Source organism: Prenolepis imparis, unplaced genomic scaffold (assembly GCF_030444845.1).
Source record: "Prenolepis imparis isolate NDT839.2.m4 unplaced genomic scaffold, iyPreImpa1.0 SCAF_9, whole genome shotgun sequence".
Classification (NCBI taxonomy): Eukaryota; Metazoa; Arthropoda; class Insecta; order Hymenoptera; family Formicidae; genus Prenolepis; species Prenolepis imparis.
This window is the reverse complement of record NW_028141167.1, coordinates 425129-443160: the sequence shown is the minus strand read 5'-3', so window position 1 is coordinate 443160 and position 18032 is coordinate 425129. Positions and strand designations below refer to the sequence as shown.

The window sequence follows — 18032 nt, the reverse complement described above, 5'->3', positions numbered from 1 at the left end:
GCCGGGGCCGCGGCTCGACTCGGCCGGACGCCGCCGAGTGGCGCCACCAAAGTCCTCGAAACCGCGAAACTTTAAACGCGCGCATCCGATTACGATCTTAAATTCACTCCTCTTCTTATTATTCTCTATTCTGTTTCAATTAAAAATGCTAATTATTTTCTTTCAAGTATAATAATATACGAGAGAAATGTTTCTTCAAAGTCGACTGTATATTTATTATGATATTATTTTTTACCTCGATTTTCAAGATTTTGAAAGTTGCGCGAAAGAGAGTACAGGAACGCTATTATAAATGGCTACTCTACGTAAGACTCAAAATCGACGTGATAAAGTGTTTATAAATTTATAATAAGAAAAAGAGGAATAAAACACATATGAAATTATTTCTATTGGAGAAATACGTACAAAGCAGATGCGTGATGCATGTTCTCGTGATTTTGACGCGATAGATGATGTAAATTTCTCTCGAATTCGTGGAATGTTATGATTTATACTTTATTTGCGTTCTTGCACCGACGAGATGTGGGCGAGATACTTCTCGTTCTATTCTGGCGCCAATTGCGCCACCTATCGCAACAAGTCGCAATGACCAATTGTCGAAACCATAGACGAAAAAAAACGATGTGAATCAACTATCAAATAAGTCGGCGAGCTGATTGGTTACACCATATTGTCGATACCTTTTCCGAATGTGTTAACAATATGGCGTATTTATAATTCGTGCATTGATCTTGAAAACGGACTATATGAATACGTGCCTAAACAGTACTCCATTCATATGTGTTTACATTTTTAATTGTTTTTTATACACCCATGATAGTGACCGGTAACCTAAGATATATGATTGATATTTGAATTTTGCGTATTAATTTTGATTAATTTGCAATCCTCGATTGTGGTGCCGTTGACATAAAATTACGCGCAGTTGTTTACAAGAAGAAACTCGCGATGGTTGAAGAATCGGAACAGGTGAGTTTCAAAATTCACGTAGATCGCTGTATTTATTGATTCTCTGTGTAATCTCGGATGTCGTCTTCAAATAGTTACCGCCGATCGACGTGAAGGAGCCCCTGGACCTCATAAAATTGAGCCTAGAGGAGCGGATTTATGTAAAAATGAGGAACGAAAGAGAGCTCCGAGGGAAATTACATGTAAAGAATTTATTATTTTAATCGCTTCGATTCTCGATATTTCTATGTATTGTATTTTATGCGAAGCGTGGAATTAATTTATTTCAAAATATTACAAATCAACATCGCGAAATTAAGCCAAAGTATTAAAAAATAAGTTTTACATCTTAACTATAATTTCAGGCTTTTGACCAGCACTTGAACATGGTGCTGGGTGATGTGGAGGAGATCATAAACATAGTGGAGATTGACGAAGAAACATACGAGGAAATCTATCGCCAGAAGAAAAGGACCATTCAGATGTTGTTTGTACGGGGTGACGGCGTAATCCTGGTATCTCCACCCACATAAGATTACTATAATAACACTTGCGCGATATATTTCTTTCATAAAACTATAAATACTTTCTAATACTGTCTAACGTGTAATCTAAAATGGAATTTTACATTATCGAATTGAACGATTTTTAATACGCAAACTGAGCAGGTGATCTTGAAAGCTTGAAAAAATATTTCACAGTTGATTACAATGACTGTCTTCGTAATATAATTACATATGCATTATATGGTTCTACAGGTGTGATGGATGGATAATAAAAAAATGTATTCTTATAATATATGGTACATGTGTAAAAAAAAAAAAAGGAAATTAAGCTACATTACGCAGTGCACATTAGAAGATGTATAATCATGGCAGCTTGATAGGATTTATTGGGACAACTTGGTAGAAGTAGTATGTAGTTTCGAGATTCCACTGCCGATAACGTGAGGACGTAGAGTAGCGTTTCTTTCGATCGGCAGCCTCGTGATTTGTACCGTGAGGTCGTCGATCCTTTGATCTTTCAGCTTCATTATGCTTTCCACGTGGGAGATCTTTTGCTGTAGCGTGGAGATGGTATCGTTTTTCTCCTGTAATTCCTGTTTCAGGCGAATAAAGACGTGTCGGGGGACAGTTTTGTTTGCTACTTCATCAGGATTTAGCACCGACTTCACCGTCTCTAAATTGTGCACAGGGAATGATCCAATGAAATTATTACAGGTGATAATAATAAAAAGAATTCAGAGAAATCGAGGAGAAGATCCAAAAATAATCTATTATTAAGTTAAGTATAGGTACCTTCATTGTCTTCATGGCCAGAGTACAAAGACTCTCTGTCGGCGTTGCAGTCTTTCAAAATTTTGGCTCGTAGATCGACAAGAATCTTCTCGATAATGCCTGGTTGAGAATTGGCCAGCTGATTGATCGCATCCTTTCCCAATCTTATGTCAAGTTTCGACAGCACCTTACGATTAAGCGTGCACCAATTATCAATCTTCCTCGCAATGCTGTTGCCGGCGACATAATTGTGCACGTCCACGTGCTTGGGATAATAACGTTTCAATAGCTCTGCCATCAACACTAAAATTTAATTGTTTTGCAATTAATTTCTCTTTGAAATGTCATAATGTTATTTTGAAAAATTGTTGGTTTTTTCATGATTTTGTAAAGAATCGACGGATATAGATTTATATAGAAAGAAGACTGATGTGTCTTCTCGTTACCACCATCGGAAAAGTCTCTGGCTATATTTTTTTTAGGTCTGGAAAACTTGATTTGGTCTATCCAGTCATAGATTTCGTAGAGATGATCACCGATCTCCGAATTCGCGTTCATGTTTATTATAACTATGATGATTCGCGCACTAACGAGAGTGCGAGAATCATGAAAGAATCACGAGAGAGAGAGAGGGAGGGAGAGAGAAAGAAAGAAAGAAGTTTATGTATATCAGAAATTTGTAAACGCGATTGACATCTTGTTCCTGTCAAGCACCGAGCGAACTCGCTCAATGTTCGCTCGAGCCTAGCTTCAAGTTTAATCAAATAACAGAATGCATCAAAGGCAGCTACAACGATATATCGAATAAAAAAGATTTTAAATTCAAATTTTCATTTATGAAATTTTTTGAAAAGTTGATTGAATTGCATTACTTGTAAATAATCGTCACGTTTTTTTTTAATATGAAGATAAAACATTTTTATATAATTATTAGCAATTATTTTCTCTGTAAAACATTAATAAAATAACGCGATTTCTCTAATTGAATCCTTCTTTCCTTCTTTGAAAGTGCAGAGCATTTTAAGGAAAGTGATGCAGATGATGCGACTGCATCACTTCTTGTCCTTTTCTCACGTGTCAATGACTGAGATCGAAAGTCGAAAGTATGGCACGTGCATTTGTGCGGGCCTTTCCTTTTACGCACACACACATTCACACGCACCCAGCCAGATGCGTACTTGTAGCGGGTGTTTATAGAAGAGGCGCACACTCCCCATCCCTCCAGAGAGAGTCTCGCGTCAAGTTCTTCGGGCTTCCCGTTTCCCGTTGCTTTACATCAGTAACACGCAGCTCTCGTAACGAATCGGAAGCATCAGACTAAAAGTGATCTAAAAAGGAAAAGAAAAATTTACAATGATATATATTAAAGAATATTAATGAGAAATTACGAAAAATATTAAAAAACAGTAATAAGTTGTGCAGTCTTTGTCATCAAAATTTGCGGATATTTTTTAAAAACATCTTTGAAGACATTTCGTCAATACAATGGCTATAGAAAATAACGGTGAGTAATGATTTTTTTTGTCAATTTTTAAGAAGATTAGAATTTAGATTCTACAATATATAATTTAAAATTAAAAATTAATTTACCTCCAGCAAAAAAAATATATATATATATCTCACACACACATTTTTGTTACTATCTTTTATATTATCTAACATTTTTATTTTATAAAACATAATATTTAATAAACATTTAAGGAAAACATTAATATTTCTCAAACAATTTTATTATTGCATCATTTAAAATTGTTTAAAAAGACATATTAAATACAACTCTAATTTCAAAAACATCTGACCTTGACGTGTCCTCTATACTCTATCGATTTTCTCGAGAGAGATGTCAGGAGTTTTAATCAATTTCCTCATAAATTGATTCGCGACACCTCGTGTGCATCGTATCAATACACGTATGTCATCCTAATACAATCCTGACGCAACGCTAATGCAAGTGCTAACAAATATTACTTATCATTCAAAAGATAAAATTTCGCAACCACATATCTATAATAATTCAGATTTGCGCGATATGATTAAATGGAAGTCGAATATTGTAAAAATTAATTACAAGATGTAATATTGCAATATGCATCAGGATGACATTTAACTCGAAGCGTAGTCCATATGTTAGCCCGCTCTCTGCGTAAATGCGTTCTCGTTCTTAAAATAATCTTTTAGATACGCCTTCGTACGAATCGATTTTGCGTTAAGCCAGACAGAAAAATAATCTACAAAATTGCAAAATATTCCGTCCGCGATACGATTAAGAAAACTGATTCTTAACGCATTCTTTCCTTTGTTGTGAAAATTATTCATACGAATAATAATATTTGTATACCGGCTCAAGCAATATCGAATCGAATCACGAGTTATAATTTTGACATGATATTTCAAAGAAAATAAAATATTTATGATTTGGTTTACTTTAGATAGACGATAAGTGCTATATGTGCAATTTATAATATGTATGTATGTATATTCTTTGTACACATATCCTTTGTAAAAAAGAATGAGGCATGAATTGAAAAGCTATCCAAAGTATTATGATTCATGTTGTTATTCTAATTTACATTTCGCTGCGATTGCGCAATTGTTGCGCGTATATATATATATATATACATATATATATTTATAAATTATATATATATTAATAAAAATTAAATAATATAAAAAAATATAAATTAAGGATATTATTTATTTTTTATCTTGTAAAATATATATACAACGCAAAGTAAAAATCTCAATGTAAATTTAAAATTCGAGGCAAGATATTTAATATCAAAAAACATTAAACTGCAATAAAACTAATTTTATCAATTCCATCTATCTCCAAAAAAACAACATATGCGTTAATATTATTATTATTATTATGGATTTCTAGCTGCAAGAAAGGATGGAACGCTATTTCCGATTCGATATCTGATGGCCATGATGGGATCCATCGGTCTCGCTATCCTTTATGGTTTTAAAGTCAATGCCAGCGTGGCTATCGTCGCTATGGTGAACCATACAGCTGTCAAATTATCCACGTCACACAATTTAGAAATTTACAATACTACGACACTGGACGCAAACGTTTGTCAGTTCGACGATGCCTCAAATGTTACAAAAATCATAGGCGAGGTATGACAATATTTTATATAAAAATAAAAATTGATGCAAACGCGTGTAATTCCGATATTGTTACTCTAGAATAAAAAATTTGGTTTTAATAAGAGAAAACAAAAACTAAATATTATCGCATTTTTTCAGGATGGTCCATTTGTATGGGATGAGCTTATTCAGGGTTTGATTCTATCTTCTTATTTCTGGGGCTACACAGTGTCTATGTTGCCTGGTGGAAGGCTAGCAGAACTCTGGTCAGCCAAATGGGTAATGAACGGATCCATCCTGTTAAATCTCGCAGCTTCCATATTGACGCCCATCGCCGCGAATATTAATTACTGGCTCTTCATAACAATGAGATTTCTTCAGGGAATCGGCGGAGTCAGTAACATTCTTTATATTAGTTTATAGTATAAGTTTATATATAATGAATCGGTTCCTAAATATTTGGATACGATAGACAAATTTAAATATTTAACTTATAGGGTGTATCGTTTCCCGCTATGCATGTAATGATAGCCAAATGGGCGCCACCGAATGAAAGGAGCTTCATTGCCTCGATTGTATATGCAGGTAGAGTCAAATTACAGAATTTTGCAAAAAGTTTTAGCAATACGTTCCACGATATATCTCATATCGTATCGCCATGTCTTTTATCATGATTAGTTCGAGACTTGTAATTATATGAAAATTATGTGAAAATTGCAACGATAGTTTCGCTCTTAATTTTTGACTCTAATAAAAATCATAATACATTAAAAACCTTGAATGTTTCGGACGTTGCAAATTTTAATCTTGAGAAAAGATCAAGCCATAAAGTTATTTTGTTTTAGGAACTGCACTCGGTACCGTAATCTCTATCATATTAACCGGTCTGCTGGCTGCGAATCTCGGTTGGGAGTCCATCTTCTATGTGGAAGGCGCGCTTTCTCTGATTTGGTGCATCGCTTGGTGGTTGATAATAGCAGATTCCCCGGAAAAACAGACGAGATTCATCAGTCAAGAAGAGAAAAATTATATCGTCACGTCTTTGGGCGGATACGACAAGGAAGATGTCCCTAAAACGGTATTCGAAAATTAATTAATTGTTATATCCAGTAATTTTTCTGTATTTTTTCTTTTTTTTAATTTGTATATGTATATTTTGTTATTAGGTTCCATGGAGACAAGTGTTTCGTTCCAAACCGTTCATAGCGATTCTAATTGCCCATTTTTGTAGCAATTTCGGCTGGTACATGCTACTTATCGAACTGCCCACATTTATGAATCAAATCTTGAAATTTGATATGAGCTCGGTAAGAGAACTGTTATAAAACTTAACGCAACAATGTACGTGATTTAATGCGCATGATTTCACAAGTTTATTTTATTTATTAACAGAATGCAACATTGTCGTCCATACCGTTTTTGTGCATGTGGTTCTTCACTATGATTCTCAGCAAAATGTTAGCTATTCTGCAGGAAAGAGGTCTGATCACAGTGACGATATCTAGGAAAATCGGCACTCTTTTTGGTAAGTTTAATATTGAAAACTAAATTTTCAAAAAAAGTCAGCTTTGAATTAATCAGACAATTTATATACAATATATAGACATGAAAATTTTGCAATGTCTGATATAACAATTCATTTGTGGACTTTTATTGTTTTAATCAAATATACCTATTGATGTAATTTTATAATTACAATTGCACACAAACTATTGCAGCGTCTCTCGTACCCATGCTCTGCTTGATACAAGTGTCATATGTCGGATGCGATCGCGTTAAAGCGGTCATATTGATGTCAATCGGAATAGCTTGCATCGGTGGAATGTACTGCGGCTTCTTGGCAAATCATATAGATATCGCGCCTAATTTTGCTGGTAGTCTGGTGGCGATGACAAACGTCGTCGCAACTATACCTGGCTTCGTTGTGCCAGTATTCGTGGGACAATTGACTCATGGAAATGTGAGTAATAAAGCAAAAACAATGTCTAATTTTACAGAGTAAAAGTGGAACAAAAAATATATTGTAGATAATTATTTCTAAAGAAATATATTTTTTTCTTTATTTCATTAATTGTGTACGACGATTTAGAATTGACACGCGCTGTACATCTTGATTTTATTTGATTATTTACAGCAAACCATAGAAGCATGGAGAATTGTATTCCTTGTAACCATCATTTTATATGTAATCGAAATAGTGGTTTATACTATTTTTGGAAGTGGCGACGAACAACCATGGAACAAAATTAAAACAACTGATGAAGTAAGTGATCAAACATTACCTTTAAGAGAGAATAATGCGAAATACGGTTCGTAAAATTTTACATATATATTTTTTAAGATGTGCGCTACATCTTAATTTATAGTAGACATTTACTGTAGACATTTATCATATGTATGTACATATATGTATATACATATATATTTTGTGCAATATTTATGCACAATATATTAAGTATGTCAATATTTATTTTACAAATAAGATTAAATTTAATCAAATTTATTAAAATATATTTATTTGTTATATAATAATGAATGACGTCTGTAATATTAAATCTTGAATTATTTGTATGCACTCACCTTACTATGTACTGTCACTATCGTATCCTCACTATTTTACAAAAGTACATGGGACCCCAATTGTTACCGAGCGTAGGAATAATGATGTGGCCGTGTTTTAATGTAAAATCATGAAATTTATAAAGGCACCTCAATGGTTTCAATGCTTCGCTCATATCTCTGCTCCAAGAAAGAACATTGATATAAAATTATAATAAAACGGAATTTATTGTCATTATACGTATATGCAAGAAATGCTTACTTTATGACCATAATAGAATTGGTGTCTTCCCAAGCCTTTTTTAACGCCATACCGACGACGCCGTCGTTTTGAATAGGACTGAGAGAACAGGTAGAATACACAACTGTTCCACCAACTGCTATTATTTTTAAGGCGTTACTGTAACATGAGAATTATTTAATGGAAAAAGATAATTTAAAGCGAGACACTTTTACAATCGTATGAAACCAAGTTTAGAATATTGACTTTTGTACATACGTTAGAATGGCCGCTTGCAATTCCGGAATTTGTAATCTCTCTCGAATCCTCTTTGGTTTAAAAATGTTGTTATCTTCCGAATGTAAAACGTGTCTGTCTGTGGTGCATGGTACATCAACCAAGATCTGCAGAAGAATTATCAAATGAATTTCTAAATTTCTATTACGAATCTTCTGTGTTTGCTACACTAGTGTCACCTTGTTATATGTATCTTTGTCTTCGATAAATCTCGCGTCTCGTTCTGTCACGAATAGTCTGTCTTCCCATTTGCCAATACCAGCAACATATTGATTTATGACATTGTGGATCCGTTTCACTCTGGACTGGGAAACGTCATTAGCAACTATCGTACGTGGCATAAGCGTCTGAAGAATACTTAGAGTCTTTCCTCCTGGTGCTGCACACGTGTCTAGCACGACGTCGCCGGGCTGCAAGTCCAAAGCCAATACCGGCAATACAGAAGCACCGTCCAGGAGATAATAATCTACATAATAAAGTTGAATATTTATATTGATAATAAAATTAATCTAGTAAAGACTAACCTAGAACTCCTGTGGATCCTTTCTTTGGAGATGGAAAGTGACTATCGTTGTCTTCTTCGAATGTATAGATGTTGAGGTACTGTGGAAACATTAATACTGCTTCTTTTTCGATGTTTATCGAGAAATCCGCGCCCTCTTTGTAATAGCCATAGTGTTGTGATTCTAATATCCAGTCGTCCATACCTAAAGATAAAAAATAAACTCATATTAAATGAAACATGCATATACACACAGATAGACATTTTCAATTATCTATAATTAACATCTTCTATAACTTGATATTGTTTTCCAAATTATATATCAATTACCTTTAATTTTCGAGGCTGGTACAAATTCATATAACCCACTCAAGCCAGCATTGGGATGTATAATTCGATTTTCATCCAACGTCACTTCGTTCAAGTTTGAATCGATAGATTTCATTTCTACAGGCTGTAACTTTTCCACCACCTTATCTATATTTTCATCTTCATTCTCTGTACTTAGAGACACAGGTGGTGATGCATAATCTGTGGGATAATGCGATTGTATCGCTGATATCTGAGCGTCAGTAATCGTAGATTCTGTTTGTTGATCTTTCGTTTCCTTTTTCTTTCTTCTTTTTTTATTAGATTTACTTGGATGCGCATCATTGTGTTCCTTATAAGCTTCATAAATTGATTTGAGGTTCATGGCACCATGTGACTAGAAATAATAAAAAATATATTATTAGCTACAATTTTAATATATTAAATAATGTTTTACTGTATTACCTCCAATTCTGATTTTATTCTATCTATATCACTAAAGCTGTTCGTAACAGCCATATATTTGTGTGTTTCCTGCAATAACGCAGTTCTTATATCTTCCCATGATTTTCCATAGACATTAGCATAAAATTCATCAAAATGTTGCAAGGCCTTATCCATGTGTGTTTTCTTCTTTCTAAGCACAGACTAAACAAACGACAAGAAGAATGATAATTAGATAAATGATAGAAATTTATGTAAATATTTATTTTATAATTAAAAAAACAAAACAATTTAATTATAAAAACATACAATTATACGATTACAATCCATAACTATAAATACATTTATAAATAAAAGAAAAATATAACAAGGACAAGCCAAATCATAAAAGGAGCTACGAGCATAATGCATGCATTTTACCCAGTGATCTGCCTTATGAGTGTATCTGCCAATTTGCGTTTTTGCGAGTTCGCGGATTGTCAGTCTATTAAATAAACGTGCCATTCTTGCGTAGTAAATTCAAATCGCGTGTTAATTTTATTCAAATCTGGCAAGTTTCGATAGACCTTTGAGGTTATATTCATATTCTACCGGCGATTACATTCTATTACTCCCGTCAGATGGCGCTTCGGTTAATGCTGAGCGCTGCCGCTAGATGGCGCATGCGTACCGCAAACACATTCGAATAACATCAACCGACGCTTTTAGATGACGCCATCGACGCCATTTCAACTCGGACTATTCTCGGAGATGCCGCGTACCGTGGTTGCGATTCACCGTTACCGAAGAGGAGCGAGATGAAATACAGGAAGAAAAGGGCGTGAATCGCGCGGGCGCACAGGTAAAGAGGCAAGCAAGCGCGCGAGAATCCATGAGAGTTTACGGTACTACCTGTACCTGTACTATTCGCGTCATTTTTGTTTATCCTTCCGATCGCACGCGCGCGCGCGCGCGCGATGCGTTATGGCGTTATAACAACAGGAGCACTCGACCGTATTGTTTATTCGCGCTCTATCCTATATGCGTATTCTCAATTACTTCTAAACGTCATGTTTGACTGCTCCCGTTGCTATAACATTGAAATTTAGACGAGACGATTGTTATCAGCGGATAGAGATGATGGTACGGGGAAGAAGGGGAGAGGGGGCCCCCCCTCAGGCAAGGTGGTTGTTCCCTTTAGATCCTAGGAGCCGCACGAGCAAACTCCGTTTCTAATTCGATCCAGGTCATTCACACCTGTGTATCATGAGAGCACTTGAATCTCTCAATTGCCTTACAACCGCGTCTAAAGTCTTCCCTTATCAGTATACCTTTAAAAGGCTATAAATAGCAGGAATGACTCGAGTTTCTATTACAGGAACTTTTCCCCCCTTCTCTCGGCTGTCACCTCTCGCCTTGTCTCTTCATCCAAATGGACTTCCATCGTACCACGATGTTCGCCGCGGACTCACATGGAACCAGGAAACCAAACAGGTAGACATATATATAATTTCGCCATCCATCGCGCGTTATCACGACGACGAGGCAACGAGGAAACGAGGAAACGAGGAAACGACGTATTTGTCGCGACATGGTTCGCGAGCAAGCGGGGCAAGGAGGGGAAGGAGTCGTGCGGAGGACGGGGGGAGGCACATCCGAGTCTCCCTCCAAGCGCGGAGGCGGGCATGTGAAACGTGGCTGTTTCGAAAGTCCCTGCGCGAGCGCCTATTTTAGACGCGGGGCGCTCTGTTGAAAGGTTCAAACACCATCGCGAGATCGAAAATCCCGGATTCTTTGTACGGATGCTTTGCCGAAAAAAAAAAAGAAGCGTATCGGAATCGGGGGTTGTAATACGAAAGTAATAAGGATCTCTGATGGGGCGCATCGGAAAGGTCACGATGTAAAATATGTGTATCGTGCGAAAGTATCACACACACACACACATGGTACCACTAAAATTCAATCTCGAATATAAACATTAGAGATATGTAAAAATCGGGGGAAAAAAAAGTAAAGTCGATTATATTCATATTCTCGTGTCAATATACGGTGGCTTTATCGTGGCTGTATCCGTACAAAATGATGGGCGATCCCGCGACAGATGATCTTGGGCTCAATCTCGCTTGACCGAACCGATAACCCTTAACCCTCGAAACCTTAGCGGCCAACGGTGAAAGTCTCGTGCTAGAGTAACCGACGATGAGAGGGCCAAAAGGAGAGAATGTCATTATCTGTCTTTTGAGAGAAGGAAAATCTCTCTCTCTCTCTATCAGTATCAGTACGAAGAAGACGTACGGGATACGGGATATGCATATACACCGCACCCCGTCGACACACGAGACGTGTGACTTCCCTGAACCTTTCCCTCGCCCCTCTTCCCTTCTTTTCGATGAGTCTCGACGACCCGAATCGCTCGACGGCGAAGCTGGTTTCGTGGATCTCTTCATGAGAGGCACGTCGTACGCGATTTGTCGAGGGAGAGAGAGACAGGAGGGAGGGCACGGGATGTGACGGGACTCGGGGGGTTCGTAAAGGCAATGCACTGTAAGGAGCTCACGACGACTATACCATACCCTCCCTTTCTCTCTTTCTCTCGTGCTCTCACGCTCTCTCCCTCGTCGATCGCGCGTCGCGGCTCTCCGTCTCGCTCTCTAACTCTTTTCTTCTCGCTCTCACAATCAGCGCGTTCCTCTCATTCTCTCCCTCTCTATCTTTCTCTTCCTCGTTCTACGACTTCTCTCCGTCCGTTCCCTCTCGCTTGATCCGTGCCTCTCCCTCTTTTCCTCTCTGTACTTATCCGTCTATCTTTGCCGTCCTCTCTTCCCCTTTCCCTGCCCTCCTATCTCTTCCTTTCTCTGCCGCCCTCTCGCTCGAAGAGGGCGCGATGGGGCGCGCTCGCTACTTGTGCATCACTCGTCGACAACCGTCTCGACTCGAGTCGATTTTCGATTCGAGGGATACGACCCAAGTGTTTCTTCATCGTCGATTTCTCATCTCAGGCATGATTTTAAGATTTAAAATTTGGACAAAAAGGACGAGCGTTTTTTCAAAAATGCTCTTAGAACACATTTAAACTTAATTTCTCTCGTATATTTAATATTAAGACAATTATGGGACTACTCGAGGCTGCGATAATTATATTTTCATCGCTAAAACTATCTCGTATACTACTACATTTAACGAATGGCGCCAGTTGACGAATCCCTCCACTTGACGTAACTTGATAATTGAAAATATCTGAATCGCAGAGGTTCGCACAATTCAGGTCGAGTACGCACGCGGGGCGGGACGTCCGGGGCCAAAGGACTCGGAAGTTACGACATCCGGCGCACAATACCGCTTCCTGTCGCTCGTGACCTTTGATCTCTGTCTATCCCACTACTTGTGATGGCACCTCATTCGCAATGTAATTCCGAACGACGTGGCGCTGTAGCGAATCTAATCGATCGATGCATGGAAAAGGAAAAGCGGAATTATGATAATTCGTCGACAGAAACACGTACGTATACATCGCAACGCAACAAACTTTAAAAATTGATAAACTAAAGCGAGAAATTTTCTTTATATACATATATATAAATTTATATAAATTTATATGGAGATGGCATACAAATTCTGAATAATATATTTCTTATATAGGATACAGGATCGCGTCGTGAAATTATTATTCTACCTTGAACAACGGTATCTGACCGAGAAGGGATAACGGAATATATACATATATATAAGACGATCGAAGGGGTTATTCTCTCCGTGATCCCGAAAGGCTTTTCACGCTCGTAGCCAAGATTCTTCCACGCGCCACGTCGCTCCGGTTTCAAAGGTGTCGACAATAGGTGGATTGATTTCTTTCGGCTCGTCGGGAGAAAAGCTATCTCTCGACGAAAGGACAGTCTGCTGGAACCCTTATTTACCGTTTGCCGGCCCAATATCCTGAGCACGTGACGTGCGCGCGGAGCCGAGAGTGCGTACATATGTACATCGACGTCGTCGAACGCGTCGTGTCGTCGCGTCGGGGTCGTTGAACGAGCAGGGGGGTATTCACGACGAGGACGATACTAACGACCGCGCTCGAGCGCACCAACCCACTTGTGTCGACCCTGGACGCGAGTCACGTGCGTACGTGTACATACGGAGCCGACAATAATGCGATCCGGAGGGTGTGACCCGTTCCACATGTCTGACTCTCTCTTTCTTTCTCTCTCTTTGCGCGCGTCTATCTCTGTCTTTCTTCGCGATTCTTCAGACTTGGATCGTTTTCAACTTGAAGAATACAAATGATAAGGTTAAATCCATCTGATTGATATCCTTACATTTATACGATTATTAGAACATTCGTATGTTGTATTTTTAAATACATTTTTTTTTCTAAATTCAAAATTCAACATTTTTAATGACTATACATATATCTCTTTCTTCTTCAAGTTAAAAATGATCTGTATAAAGAAAGTTTTGATACGAGATTTAGTCTCTTTTATATACTTTATTTCAGTACCAAGCATATTGCTTTTGATCAATAATCTTGTAATTAACAATCTTCTTCAGATTAATTCGTCAAGAAAAATGAATTCTCACTTTCTCAAATAATCGAGTAAAGAGAGGAATACTTCATTACTTTACTATATAGCAGCTGATACTTAATTATCGGGCGAAAGCAATACCCTGTTTGATCATTTTTTTTCGGATAAATACACATCTTCCTTGACCGTTCCTCGATTTTCAAATACCCGGAGCTACTTCTCTCGCTGTGTCTCTCTGTCTCTTCTCGACGATATACGAGGACGAAAGTAGGTAGGTAGGTAGGTAGGTAGGTGGTCAGACGGAAGTCAGTTTAACGGTATCATCCGAGAGAGCTCAGTCAGGCTTCGATCCTTGGCGCGTGGAACGGGGTTCAACGAAATTCTGATATCTCTTGCGCGACACTGTGCTTATTTTTCTTCGGGGTATTTTACCCCAAATCTACAAAAATGAAAAATCTTTGCTTGGTACGCTCCCGTAATGATTATATTGTCGCTAATGCTGATGCTAACAATTTTACTGTTGGTTAATTTATTCGGCGGGAGAAGGACAAACGAGAGTCAAACGACTTTGGCAATTAAGGACTAATAATAATTACGCTTCTTAGATTCTCATCGACCCTTATTGTTAGTATTATTAAGAAAATCTGTTTGTCATTCTATTCTCTTCATTTATCTTTATTCAATTTTCCCCCATTTTCTTTTATCTCTCTGATTAGATCGTAGTAAATGAGCCCGTATTAACATTTCTCCACAAAAGTTAATTGACTTTCGACGAGACGATTGTGCCCCCATTCGAACAGGGTTGCTGGGAATAATGATTGTCGGGAAAGAGGACGTTGACCCTGCGGCGCTCCCACACTGCATTACGTCAGGCTATGTCCACCACGTGTCTCTTTCGTTCTCTCGGCATTTTACGGGCACTTTGAGCACAGGGTTGCACCTTGCAAGGTATTGTCCCCGATACTTTAGCTTCTTCGGGAACGAGAAAAAACGAGAATAAAAAAATACGTGGCGCTCTTTACGAGTTTTTCCTACGTACTTTTATCTCTCGTTCTTTTTTACCATATATTAAAGGAATGCGCATCTCAAGGAAGATTATCTTTATTATCAATACACAAACTAAAAGTGATAGTGGAGATAAAAACGTGTATTTATATCACATATATTGAGATTTTCGTCACGCACGGTTAATCTCAGAAGCAAAAGTTTTTATCGCATTTTTTATATTTCTCAAATAATCTTATCTGCATTCATTAAATTTCTCCTCAAGAATGTATGTGTACATTACATTAAAAGTTATCAAATTATATATGTACACAGTTAAATGTTATTGTCTGTTACATCATATAAAAGAATAAACAAATATTACTCGTTACACATTGTCGAGAAGAAAATATATTTAGCGAAACTGTATCATATGCGTGCGAGATACATATATACATGATCTAGAAATAATTCTGAATCTGATTCGATTACTTTTACTTTTTCTCTCTTTCTTTTTAGAAGTGTCCACATTAGAGGATTTCCCATATTATTCCGTAAAATCAAAACAACACCTTGAAAGCACCGGCAGCTGGGGCAACCTGTTGCAACCACCCTAAACATTGGACCGTAGCGGGAGGCATCTGATTGGTTCGAGTGAGAGAAAAGCTGGACGGGTTGGCTTTGGATGGATAGACTGAAAGCGAATAGAACCGGATGGCGAATAATGAACGCGTGCTCCTTCAGCAAATTTTGCGCAGGTACAATTTCATGAATACACAGTAGTCTCGCAAATTCTGATTTATAAAGAGTCATTAAACGTATGCTGAATTTCTATAAAACAATCAAACTTTCTCAAAGTTTTCACATTATGAAATAACAGTAAAAATTTTCTTTTTTTTTACGAATGTGTGAAAAATTCTTTAAATCTAACTTTATAAAAAGATTGTCACGATTTATCAGTTCGTCGATTTTTTCTCTATAATTTTATATTTTATAATTTTATTTTACTGTCGCGCTCCCAGCTTTGCCATGTAAATGTGCTTTGCGGAGATAAACATTCCCAATAGATTCAATTAACCTGGATAATCCTGTAAGCTGGTAATCCTTATTCGACTCGAGGGTCGCTCTCTTTGAATCAAGGTGAAATCGACTGCGTTACCTGTCTACCTGACGATCCGCAGAGGGATGAAAGGAGGAACGGCGCGGGGAAAAGAGAGGAGAAGGGGAACACGAACAAAGGGCGTATTCACGCGTCAAAAGTCACCACAGCGTGACGGTAGGGTGGTCCATGGAGAGAAACCTGTGGGACCTACTTCGGTATTTCAGCGCCATGAGCACTTGTCGCACGGCTGGCTGTTTGTATTTGCCCGCTCTCTTCCGAAACTATCATAGTATGGCGGAAACTGTTATACTATGCTGTACTGTCTGTGACATTTGCATTTGCACAATGTCTCAAAAATTTGATTACTTTTTTTGCCGGAGGGACGATCGGCGCGCGATAAAATCCATTTAAAAAAATTAATCTATATTAATTTTCTTTTGAATTTAAAAGTATCACATCGTTATAATATTTAATTTGTACACATCAGATTAACAAAAGAAGATTTAAATTAAAAATGAGATTAAAATTTTTTGTACATATATCGTCTGTACATATATCATTTCACAATCATGAAATTAAAACATTAGTTTTCTAAATTTTTTAAATTTCCTTATCTATATTACAGTCCATTTTCTCTTAGGAGAAGTTTAAGAAGTGATATATTGTAATTACTCTTATACACACTCTGGACTCTTTTAATGTCTTGTTTTCAAATTAATGAAAAGCTAATGTAATAATGACAAAACAGACTTTACACATTTGATTTACGTTTCCAACAATGGGAAAATGTGAAACCACGTCGCGTTGTCGTCATCGCCGTTATCGATCCGCAATGTTTTTTATCAGATTCTCGTTTGAGAGCAAAGTCCCCCGGTCGAAAAGTCAACGCGACCTAAGGCGGAGGCTTTCGAAATACCGAAAAGACAGGGCGTTCAAAGGAACGCGTGCGAGAAAAAGTCGACTCTTTAGTAGGTCAACGCTGATGTTATTCCTTCCCTTCGTCAGGATTACGTCACCCGTATGCCTCCCGACTCTTGAGGCCCGCACGCCAACGCTTGTTCGTTGGTACACGTGAAGATATGCCGTATGTGTGCGTATATGTTGCGTATGTGTTCGTCTACTAGATTTACACACGTAAGCGTACACGTGTACGCACACATATGGTATAATATCATAGTGTGCGTACTTGCGACCACCCACCAGTCCACCCACCTAGAAAACTAGTTGTTTTAACGCGTCAGGTATAGTGGTCGATCTCATCGGAGAATCGTTGCTTGAGAGATGGAAATTGCGAATTTTATTATTTTATTTGGTGACCTTTTACGAAAAGGAATATATATGTTGGCGACTCTTTACTTGAGTTAAATGGCTTGAGAACAGAGAGCTATCCTTAAAAAGCAAGATAAAATATAAATAAATTTATAATTTTTTATATACATAATTGTAATATGTATTTTTATAATATTTTTCTATAAAATATATTTTTTCACATATCCATCATTTATTTAAAAATGTTTTTTTTGTATTTTTTTCAGATTTCTATTACACATACGCATCACTTGTACATAATTTAATTTTCGTGCCACAAGAATGAATCGTGCACATTTCGAGGGATTGACGCTAAATGTAAAAATTGAAGAGGAAACCAAAGAAAAGAGGATTTCTCCGTGCGCTACTTCGTGATCGGTGAGTTTACGAGGGGTTTACGATCATGTACGCGACTATCGCGTGTTAGAGGGAAGGAGGCGGGAAGAGAAAAGGCTATGCGGGTCGGGGTCGAGTCATGCATATCGATGCC

The 18032-nt window shown here is 37.5% G+C and overlaps 4 protein-coding genes and 1 long non-coding RNA gene across 9 annotated transcripts; 3 read left to right on the top strand and 2 right to left on the bottom strand.

The window, feature by feature from the left end:
* Nucleotides 1-716: 716 nt before the first annotated feature.
* Nucleotides 717-1746, top strand: Lsm3 (U6 snRNA-associated Sm-like protein LSm3). The gene is made up of 3 exons (XM_083045706.1): nucleotides 717-969; nucleotides 1044-1151; nucleotides 1314-1746. The coding sequence occupies exons 1-3, from the start codon at nucleotides 949-951 to the stop codon at nucleotides 1479-1481; spliced, it is 297 nt and encodes a 98-aa protein (XP_082901832.1). The 5' UTR covers nucleotides 717-948; the 3' UTR covers nucleotides 1482-1746.
* A 72-nt stretch (nucleotides 1747-1818) lies between these two features.
* On the bottom strand, nucleotides 1819-3542 carry LOC145940485 (sperm flagellar protein 1). Of its 3 annotated transcripts, none has more exons than XM_083045701.1 (3): nucleotides 3404-3542; nucleotides 2247-2528; nucleotides 1819-2127 (listed from the first exon to the last, which is right to left on the bottom strand). In XM_083045701.1, coding segments are annotated over exons 1-3 (573 nt in total). In that variant the 5' UTR covers nucleotides 3405-3542; the 3' UTR covers nucleotides 1819-1837. The 3 variants fall into 3 exon arrangements, with proteins under 3 accessions (XP_082901827.1, XP_082901826.1, XP_082901828.1); XM_083045700.1 differs by having other exon boundaries at nucleotides 3388-3522; XM_083045702.1 differs by lacking the exon at nucleotides 3404-3542 and adding an exon at nucleotides 2672-3051.
* Nucleotides 3543-3587: 45 nt separating this feature from the next.
* Mfs3 (major facilitator superfamily transporter 3) lies at nucleotides 3588-7782 on the top strand. The gene is made up of 9 exons (XM_083045692.1): nucleotides 3588-3729; nucleotides 5107-5348; nucleotides 5478-5711; nucleotides 5816-5903; nucleotides 6164-6396; nucleotides 6485-6625; nucleotides 6711-6843; nucleotides 7037-7278; nucleotides 7453-7782. Exons 1-9 carry the CDS (start codon nucleotides 3711-3713, stop codon nucleotides 7633-7635), a joined length of 1515 nt encoding a protein of 504 aa, XP_082901818.1. The 5' UTR covers nucleotides 3588-3710; the 3' UTR covers nucleotides 7636-7782.
* On the bottom strand, nucleotides 7036-10254 carry L(2)10685 (5-methylcytosine rRNA methyltransferase l(2)10685). 2 transcript variants are annotated; one of them, XM_083045691.1, is made up of 9 exons: nucleotides 10070-10254; nucleotides 9671-9853; nucleotides 9227-9602; nucleotides 8919-9101; nucleotides 8574-8860; nucleotides 8377-8501; nucleotides 8140-8277; nucleotides 7899-8057; nucleotides 7036-7525 (listed from the first exon to the last, which is right to left on the bottom strand). In XM_083045691.1, the coding sequence occupies exons 1-8, from the start codon at nucleotides 10151-10153 to the stop codon at nucleotides 7916-7918; spliced, it is 1518 nt and encodes a 505-aa protein (XP_082901817.1). In that variant the 5' UTR covers nucleotides 10154-10254; the 3' UTR covers nucleotides 7036-7525; nucleotides 7899-7915. The 2 variants fall into 2 exon arrangements, with proteins under 2 accessions (XP_082901817.1, XP_082901816.1); XM_083045690.1 differs by having other exon boundaries at nucleotides 7036-8057.
* Nucleotides 10255-10342: 88 nt separating this feature from the next.
* Nucleotides 10343-17782, top strand: LOC145940491 (uncharacterized). 2 transcript variants are annotated; one of them, XR_014426018.1, is made up of 6 exons: nucleotides 10343-10490; nucleotides 11007-11122; nucleotides 12877-13127; nucleotides 15652-15890; nucleotides 16273-16408; nucleotides 17770-17782. It is a non-coding gene; the product is annotated as an uncharacterized LOC145940491 (long non-coding RNA). The 2 variants fall into 2 exon arrangements; XR_014426019.1 differs by lacking the exons at nucleotides 15652-15890; nucleotides 16273-16408; nucleotides 17770-17782 and adding an exon at nucleotides 13268-13866.
* Nucleotides 17783-18032: the final 250 nt, after the last annotated feature.